Below are 10,263 nucleotides of genomic sequence, written 5' to 3'. Positions count from 1 at the left end.
TCTTAAGACCCCACGTGTAACCCAAGGAAGAGGGCTAATTCAAAATTTTGAAGCGAGCTGCCCACTTCAAAGTTTTTTCAAGTGAGAGTGAGGGTCTCATGTCTTGAGACTCGAGGTCACACATGTCTGATGCAGTGGCGGATTTAGAGTGGGGGCAATGGGGGCACTTGCCCTCATAAGAATTTTCAAACCTTCTTTGGTGTAATAAACTATTGCTCTCCCAATTTGTTTTACACTCTTAGTTACCCGCACAAAACAGTTTTCATTGTTATGTTGCCCTCACAAAAAAAATTACAATCTTCGTTGCCCTCACAAAGAATCTTTCACTCTTACATTGCCCCCACATGAGTTAAATCCTGACTCCACCCCTGGTCTGATGTCTCTATTTTGGAAAATTCCAAAAAAATTGTTGCAGCTAATATGCATTTCAGAAGTCATTGGTGTGGCAAATCCTTTTACTAGTCAAAGAAAGGGCTTTAGAAGAAACCATGATGAACAAATTTCACTTATCTATACTTGAGTCTGAAAGGAAAAATCTCTCTTTAATATGAATTTTAGATCTGATTTGCCATTTTGCCCATAAACTATTCTCTATATATTAAATGCTAAAAAAAAATAAAAATAAATGAATTGCAAGTTTTTGAGTTGATTTGGTTCGATGGACATTAGACTCGAAATTTAGAAATATGTTGTAACCATTTACAACATTAGTCTAAGAAGCATGTCATACAATTTTTATAACACGGGCTTCTAAAATATTCATGAAAACCTAAACGTGTCAACTCTCAAACAAGTACAGTGTCCTTAACTTTTTAAATTTATTGTCAGAGGAGTAGTTGAGGTATTTTTTGAATAATTTTTTTAAAATATATTAAACTAATATTTTACAAACACATCTTTTATGAAAAATGACTTTTTGTTAACAGAAAGTTCCACTATAATAGAAAGTGATCCATTTAGGAAAGAGTGTGATTGATACCGTCAATCACTCTAAGATTGTTGGAATTTTTTTCAATATGAACTCTACCATAACATTACTACTCATTTCTCTTCTTCAAAAATCAGTTTATTTTAAAATTTATAATCCCATCAAAAGTGATTTATATAAAATAGACAATCCATGATTAATCAACTTGTAAACATAGGACTAACAGTTTTGTAATTGACTGATTTTTAGTGAGGATGATTTCCTTACCAAAAATCAGTTCATTCCAAAACCTCTAACTTGTGTAAGACAAGATGAGTAAGGCAAAACGTAGGTTGCCAAAGATTTCCCATATGTATTAGGTTCCGTTGACTCAAGATATGACATAAGATCTTGATCGTCTAAGCACAAAATCCAATAATTGAGATTTTATGCGTATCTCAACAAAACATATCCTGATCTCGAGGATAATTTCCAATCTTTTGATTTTGTGTTTACATAATCAAGATTTTATATCATATATATGGTTCGGATTCCAATGACTCATGAGAGAACACATGTTCCCTGTCATATAAGCATGAAATCCAGCTATGCTTTAAAAATTGAATTGATGATGAACAAACCATAGTCAGACCCTGATTTAATTTGGTTGGTATTATTTTGAAAAATATAAAACTATATATTTATTTTTCAAAAAAACCTTTCTTTATAATTATAAAAAGATAATACTCACAAGACTTAACCGAACCGATTTTATTACAAATTTTGATTGAACTTGGTTGGACCATCTGTAAGGTTTGATTTTTAATACAGAATTTATATAAATTGTAAGTCCATATGGCATCTTAAACATAATCGGCCACATTGATATAAAACATTTTTTTTACCGTTGGAACCTCGATGACCCTGTATTTTTAGAGTTTTAGATAAAGAAGAAAAATAATTTATCTTTTTCTTGTTTTCTTAACAAAAAATCTAATCTAGACCATGAATACTAAAGATTGAGATGTGCCTTTGCACATGCCACATACTAATATCGTCATAAAAGATAGGGGTGCAACTTGGGCGGGCCATATCCGAACTTGATGGGTTTAACCTAACCTTGGGGCAAGTTTGGGTTGGGTTCGGGAATTGACATCGAATTGCTCAAACTTTGTCATATTTTCTTGAATTTAATATTATTATAATTTAAAAATATATTTAAAATCTTTGTTTCTTTCTCATTCACATTTCAAACTAAAAATAAAAAAACCGTCCTCGATTGATTTTCATTCAAAAATGAAGAAAAATATGAAAATAAACCCTTGAAAATGATTTCTTCGTTATTCTTAAATCATTTCCGACAATATGAAGTCTATGAACTTGATTGGGATGCCGAAAATTCAATTTATTTTGGACAAAAACGAGATATTTTTTCTTTAATATTCATGAATCAGAAATCAAAGGTTATTCTTTTTTTTTTTTTTTTTAAATTCAGATTCATGTCACTTATTATGTGATTGAATCATCTTCTCGAATATCAAGTACTCATAAAATACCATGAAAGGCATTGCAGAACACATCGACATATCACTAATATCTAGTTTCCTATTTAATATAGTTTGGTACACAATGGGAGAAATAACTCTAATCTAATCAGCACAAATCTCTTGGTGATATATATGTTTAGGCTTAATTATATTTCTATCTTCAGAAGTTTCATCATTTTATATATATGGGCAAGAAGTCAACAAAAGAAAAAAAGATTATTTGATGTATATCTTCCAACAATGGATCAAATATAAGTGAAATACTTTTCTTACAAACATTAAGATTTTAAGTCTTACTAAAGTCGTTTTGCTCAAATGTATTACCACATCAGCAATCCAATACCATATTCCCCTAAGTTTCATCTAAAAACTTAGATAAATATTTTTTTTTTAAACAACTTCTTTTGAGCTAGATCCGAGGTTTTGAAAATGGATGACTGGAACATAACTATTAAACTTAAAATTGAAAGTTAAATTTTTTTTTTTCTTCCTAAGTTCAGATAATTTTGTTTCTACAACCCTCTAGCATCAGATCATGTTTTTGTATGCAGGAGGTGAGTCCAACTATTATAATTATACAGTTAATAAAAGAAAAAATAAGTAACACGTAACACACCGATGATGAGACATGAAATTTGATTCTCATTTTTTTTTCAAATAAATAGAGGTACGATGGGTTAGGGGCCGATTGATTGCACTTCTAAACACGGATTTTGATGCGTTTGGTACCTTCCCAAATCACACAAAACCTCCTTTAATTTGTTAGAAAAGTTCTTCTCCTTTATATTCTCTTTCTAATTTGTGTATCAACGAAAGTCAGATTGTTTTAAACGCATACTCATAATTGGAGATTAACTTTCATATACCATTCAATACCTCCAAATCACCTGACATTTTTTTAAAATCATGCACAAGCATTTTATTTTATCTTTTATTTTTATTTTTTTCATTCTACTTTACATTTTTCCTAAGAATCGTAATCATGAATACCATTCAATATCCAAACTTGGATTGGCACAATACTTTCTGGACTAACATTTTTGTATCCAAAATCACTAAATTTTTGAAATGGGATCCACCCCTTTATAGAGTAGCGTAAATGCTTAACACGGATGGATCTTAGTGGCTAGGCGGGGCAGAGCTTTGTTTAGAGATCATAACGGAGACATCATTGCAGACTATGCTCTCAGTCGAAGACGGTCCTACATCACCAACTCCTTGCTATTCCTAAGGGACTAACTTTAGCGATCAAATACGGATGTTGAAAGTATCTTCAGACTCGCAAGAGTCTATCGTTGGATCTTTCCCTATACCCACAATGTCATATATTTTCAAAGAAATAGATAGGTTATGCAAAGAATTTGACAAAATATCATTTCATTTTGTTTATAGAGAAGTCAATAGGGAGGCTGATTTTTTAATATCATAATATATATATTTTGTGCCAAAGAGAGTCAAATATTGTGCCAAACATTTTTCAAAATAGGAGTTACAAGTTTTGGAATGGGCTGATTTTTTGTGAGATGATCTAACCCTAATTTACAAGTTAAAGAATTGTGAACAGTCCATTTTTGTAAATCACTTTTGATGTAGAGATCATCCTTACAAAAAATCTGTCCATTCCAGAACTTCAAACCTATGTATTGAAAAAATGTTTGACAGCTTATTTGGCTCCTTTTAAGGCCTCCGAACACCACCCTATATATATATATATATATATGAGGGCGGATCATGGGGCATAAGTAAAAAACATATGTAAAAACAATGTAATAACAATCATTTTTTCAAAATATAGGTTAGAAGTTTCAGATTGAATTGATTTTTTGTGAGGATGATCTCTTTGATGAGAAGATCATCTTAAAAAAAATCAGCTCAATCTGAAATTTCTAACCCCGTCAAAAGTGACTTAGAATGTGGACCGTCGATTTTTTACAAATAATTTGTGAACCACTTATGATAGATTTAAAAGTTTAAGATTGAATTGATTTTTTGTGAGGATAACGAAAAATCACCTCAATTCAAAACTTCTAACCCATATTTTGCAAAACCATTGTTTTTACTTATGTCCCATGATCCGCCCACTCTATGTATACGGGAAAGTGTTGCTTACTTCAGTAGAAGATAAATTAATAAATACTTTTTTAGAAATATTTTTCTAATTCATCTTTTTTCTATTATACAAAAGAGGACTAGTGGGCAAAATTCTTCTCAATTCTTTGTTTAATTCATTTTATGTTAGTTAACCATATGAAGAGAATATATATATATATATATATATATATATATCAAAATAAAATTTTTCTTTAACGAAGTTATGTCTCTCATGGTCACTTCCTTATCTTTTAAAAAGGAGTTCTAATAATCTGGTTTGCTTTTCTGTATACACTTTGTACTCTCTCTTCACACATAATCGTATATTTTTTGCTTCACAATATTCAATTAAAGGGGTAAAAGAGATAATATAATTAAATCATGATGAGGATGCTATTTAGTAACATCAAGATGATGATAATGTAATAATGAAAATTATGATGATAAGGATGCTAGTGATGAGATGAGGATGTCATTGTAGCCATCTTTTGATAGTCTATAAAAGAAAACCAAGATCAAATATAATGTATATAATAAACAATTAAAGACAGAAAGGGGCTATAGTTAGTTTTTTTTTTTATATCTTGAATAGATTTAGTTGATTGTAAAAATGCACATAAAAATGGAAGCAAATACATGCTTAAATCCCTATATACCCAATTAAGAAAATAAATAACTATAAATAGAATGAACCAAAAAAAAAAAAAAAATTTACCTGCAAATATTAGATTTTCAATTTCCACCACTATCTCAAAAAAAAAAAAAAAAAAAAAAAAAAAACTTTTAATTCTTTAATAAATTATTTAAAAATAAATAAATTGTGGATGATGTAGTTAAGAAATATAAGAAAAGAAGTATTTGCTACTTCAAATTCTTTATACATATTTGTTTTGCTCTTTGGATATTTATAAGAAAAAAGTCATACTAAAATTATGGGTACAATAGTCATATCAAATGAAATTAATTTTCTTACACATGCACTAACCATGTGTTCTATTCTTTTCAGACTAATGCTGAAGTGATCTCAAGATTGTACCTCATATCACACATCCAGATGTGAAAGTGTGTAGGAAGAACCATAGATGCATTCAATCAAGATATGATTCAAAAAGCGTCTATGATTCCTACATACTTTCATGTCCAGATATGAGATATGAGCTACAATCTTGAGGTCAGTTCAGCACGACTCTTTTTTTATTTTTAATGAGACTCTAAATGTGTATATCATATGCAACCTTCACCCCCATGTTTAGAAGGGCCTCGAAATTGTACAAACATGCTTAGTTTGTATTATCTTATACAAAATGTCTACTAGAATATTTGAAAATCCAGACCGCTTCATTTGTTTGATTTTTAATCACTAGGGACCATCTTAATTAATTAGTTACTGGGAGTGGCTCTTTGCTAAGCTTAGAAGTCTAAAAAATACTAGAAAGTAAATTATTTATACCAAGAATAATGATGAAGTAACATTGCGAGAGATATCGTGTGGGACATTGGTGTCCATAGAACTATAAATACATTCATCGAGATCTCACTTGTATTTCGATAAAAAACTTCTATAGTTCTAACACACATCCACGTCAGCCAATGTCCCCCCACAATGTTACTCTAGCACGATAGGGGAAAAAAAAGAGAAGTGAGATTTTGACAAGATTATTGTAGCTATTCATCAATTCATTTGAAAAATTGATTTGTTCTAGCAATGAGTTTGACATCGAAAATTATCTAATTTGCTCGTCTAAGTCATGAAAGCTCCATAAAAGCAAGGCAATTTAGACTGCTCCATACATGGTTGGGATTGTGTGTGAACATATGAGTTCACCTTCACGAGTCTACGGATCCCAACCCTTTAGATATACATTACTCGAAGGTGTGTACAACAAGTAAAAATGCAAGGGTAGAATAGTATTTTTAATTTTTTCCCTACCAAAAATCATTTAAAGTGGGTTTAATTAGCCTTCTTTGTGGGTGCAAATAGAGCGATCCAATGAAATTTTGTTTCATGGACAGATGGACTCATACCTAATCGTTAAATACGTGTCGGGGAAATGTCGGAAATTTCAGTTTGTTTCGGTTTGAATTTCGCTTTTCTGAAACCCGAAGCTTGTATTGGTTTGGGAATTTCGGACGCCTCGCACTCGTTCTAAAGATTGAATTTGAAGGTCGACCGATCATATAAGTTGAGCTAAACATCATTGTCCTCTCACTTTCATTTTATTTCTTCATTATTTTTCAGTTATTTATCTGTAACTATTTTTTCTCTGTTTTTTTTCCCTAATAGATTGTTCGACCTTGTTTTGGTTTCTAGACTTCTGGGCCACTTAGCTTCAACTTGTTTTAGCTTTTCTCCTTTGTTTTTATATATGGTAGTTCTGGGCTTAGGGTTTGTAAAATGGTTGGAATCTCTCAATGGGCACCGTTCAATTCCGTTCTGCTTTGATCCTGTTTTTTTTTTTCAAATGTTGCGTGCGTGTGTACTTCATGGGTTGGTCCTGATTTTAGCAATCAATGAGTGTTGTGAACAGGTTTCCAGGAATTTTGATGTGTGAGCGTTCAATTTTAGTGCGTTGGCTTCAAATGTTGTACTTCTTTATTTCTTTTTGTAGATTTTAGTTTCAATTTTTTACACATTTAAATGGTTTCTATGGAACTTAATGGCGTCGGAGAAGAATGCTTCACTTGGATTTCTATAGAGAATTGTTTCAATGCAAATTCAAAATGGAGTAATGTGGAAAAGTGTGAAGCAAGAGGATGCACATTTAGCTAGTTATAGGACAATTCTTTGCGTCCATTTGAAGGTGTGTGAAGTTCAAAGAGGAATAGAGGACTAAGGGGTTTGTCGTGAAATTCGTAGGATGGGAAGGGTTAAGTTAAATATACAAAGATTAGAGAACATGAGCAGTCGACAAGTAACCTTTTCAAACGGGAGGTTTGGGATAGATCTTGAAGAAAGCTAGGGATCCATCAATATGTTGTGTAAATGTTTTGTATTTTGTTGTGCTACGTAGAGTTGTGAGGGTGCATGCGACAACGCTCTTGCCAGGGCGTCAATTGGCAGGGGTGGAGCCCCTTACCCAAATTTTTTAAGGATACAAAAAAGGTAATTGTGTAATATTTTTTTAAGTGTTTTCTATTTTTGAAGATTTTGTATTTTGGGGAGATGTACATATTTTTGGTAACTTTCAATTTTATAAATAGAGATTTTCAGGATTGTAAAACTTAAGAGAAAATAATGATTGTTCTTGTTCTGATTCATGGACATAGGCACGTTTTTGAACCATGCAAATTCTTGTATTGTTCATGTGTGATTTTTTGTTCTCTTTACTGCTTCGTTCTTTCACACTATATTTGTGACATTGACATTGCTCTTCTCATGTTTTCACCAACTAAAAAACCACATCATTCCTTGGAGAGCTAATTAAGGTAGTTTTATTTCTTATTCTTTGCTCGACCTTTCTGTAAGAAATTTTGAAAATTAGTTTTTTTTTTGAAAATTATGTAGTTAGTTGTGTAGTGGTATTGGGCAATTTAAATCCTATTATGGGAGCTTAGCAAGCCAAGCCTCAAAACTAACCTATACAAAAACATCATATTAATTATTATTAGACAAGTGAAAAACCATATCTGCTATTTGTCAGATTAGATTGAATTTTTAGCATTAAGGGTTGTGAGTTCCTTCTTCTAATTTTCTTCTATTTGGAAAGTAAGATCTAATTAACAAATAGAGTTGAAGTAATAGTAGATAGAACTACAATAATATTGTCTTCTTAGTTCACCTGTACATTGAAAATTCTCTTTCTACATTGAAGCTCATCTCTCTCTCTCTCTTACACATAATACCATGATTACATAAGAAACCATATCTTCCATGTCAAATTAGACACCCCTGAATGTCTGGACAATGGTGTTGTGCCATGGGTCGGACAAGTGTTGGAGTAGGTTATCAAAGGGTCCTTTCCCGGTCACATTGTGTTGGACTATAAACCCTAAGAATGCCAACATTGCCAATCTCCCTACGAATACAACACAAACAATTAACACAACCAGTTAGTTTATTTAAGCCTTATGTTCTATATAAATAAGTTCATTAACATTAATGATGATATGGTGGCGTTACGTACCATTGGCGAGCTCCTTCTCCTTAGCTTCAGGAGTTGGTGCGAAGTTAAGTGGGTTGAATACGCTACCAGGGTAGCCGCACTCATGGGGAGGCAAACTATAGTTCTTGAAGATAGGATCTTGGTTAACGCATCCTGGGTTCTTTATGTCTTGCCACCTTCGAATCTCTACGTAATGAAATAAGATGAACTCGATCACAAACAGGGTTGAAGATGATGCGAAGTATTCAGCTTTCCCTGCCTCGTACCATTTTGGCACATTGATTATTCCTAGTGTGGTGAGGACCTCTGGCAACAACATTCCCACAACACCTAACATGGCCCAGCGCCCATTAACGAGCTCGGCTTGGACGTACCATCTCAAGTTCTCAGGATCCTCCGCAAGCCCAAGTGGATCAAACCCATTGTCACCAGGGAGGCTGGAATCAATTTTAGTCCATTAGTTGATGTCCATGGATAGTCTAATAAAACATAAAATTTGGTAATAAGATTAGGACTTTGATCTCAATCTATGTTTCGACATCTATATATGATCTATAAGACGGTCAAGATCTATTGTTTGATTGGTCTCATATAGATCCTCTAGGCCTAAAGTCGACCTGATATGATAATTACAACCATTGATTCTCACTGATGCATCTAACGGTTATAATCATCTGATCAAAAAATGTAATAGAACACAGAAAGTACCTGCCGTCGAGATACCCAGGCGAAGCCAAACCTGGTAACCATTCACCCTTTTTGGCTTCAATTTTGAAGGAACTTGATGACGAAGATGACACATTCGATTTAGTGGAAATTTCTCTAGTGAGTTTGCCAGAGGACCCGGCGAGGAACTTCGATCGCGATGTGCATGGTCGGAAAATGGCAAGAGAAGCTTGTGTAGCGACGGTTGTCATCTTTCCGACTTAAATTCCGGCAAATGGAATAAGTCTCAGGCAATGTGTAGTAGTAATGTTGGTTAAATGTACATCTTGTGTGTTGAATTTCAATAGTACTCCTATGGTCCATATTCATTACTGGAATATGACCGTTGGTTTCTGTGGTCATTGGAATTCAATGGTTGAGATCTATAGTGGTGCTAAAGCTGACCAATGGGAGCATTTGATCCCTTATCCTTACTTATCTTGTTTCCATATCCACAAATCTCTCTCTTTGTTCTTGTTGGTCGAAAATTTTAGTGGGTTCTACATTCTTGCCACGTAGGAAGATTCTGGTAAGGATATCTGATGGGGGACACGTGGAATCTATGAAACCAATCAGCTTCCGACATGTGGTTGGCCGAGGTTCTCTCTTTTCTTCTAAAATATCCAAGGCTATTCAGTTTATTTATAGTAAATTTTCTGTTTTGGGGCGGGGAGGAGAAGTTGTTGCATTGAACACTTAGATGGATAATTTCATCCTAGGAAAGGATAAGTTTATCCCGGGATAAGTATATGCTATGAATCATGTACTTATCAATGAAATTTTGGAAACTCACACATGTAAGATGTTAATTCAATTCAGGGGGGAAGCAATCTCCTATTATGCTGATAATTATGAGAAACTTAAATGTGACATATATATTTGTAGAAGAAAGTTTGATTTCAATTTTACT

The 10,263-nt window shown here is 33.0% G+C and overlaps 1 protein-coding gene across 1 annotated transcript; it reads right to left on the bottom strand.

Moving 5' to 3' along the window:
- Positions 1-8,275: 8,275 nt before the first annotated feature.
- LOC147399088 (chlorophyll a-b binding protein 4, chloroplastic-like) lies at positions 8,276-9,634 on the bottom strand. Its single transcript, XM_086448503.1, has 3 exons — positions 9,357-9,634; positions 8,670-9,085; positions 8,276-8,561 (listed from the first exon to the last, which is right to left on the bottom strand). Exons 1-3 carry the CDS (start codon positions 9,563-9,565, stop codon positions 8,425-8,427), a joined length of 762 nt encoding a protein of 253 aa, XP_086304629.1. The 5' UTR covers positions 9,566-9,634; the 3' UTR covers positions 8,276-8,424.
- Between the last annotated feature and the right edge of the window lie 629 nt (positions 9,635-10,263).

Source organism: Akebia trifoliata, chromosome 7, assembly GCF_017979445.1.
Source record: "Akebia trifoliata isolate Shusen 1 chromosome 7, ASM1797944v1, whole genome shotgun sequence".
Taxonomy (NCBI): domain Eukaryota; kingdom Viridiplantae; phylum Streptophyta; class Magnoliopsida; order Ranunculales; family Lardizabalaceae; genus Akebia; species Akebia trifoliata.
The sequence above is the reverse complement of the archived record's forward strand: the minus strand, read 5'-3'. Positions and strand labels throughout refer to the sequence as shown.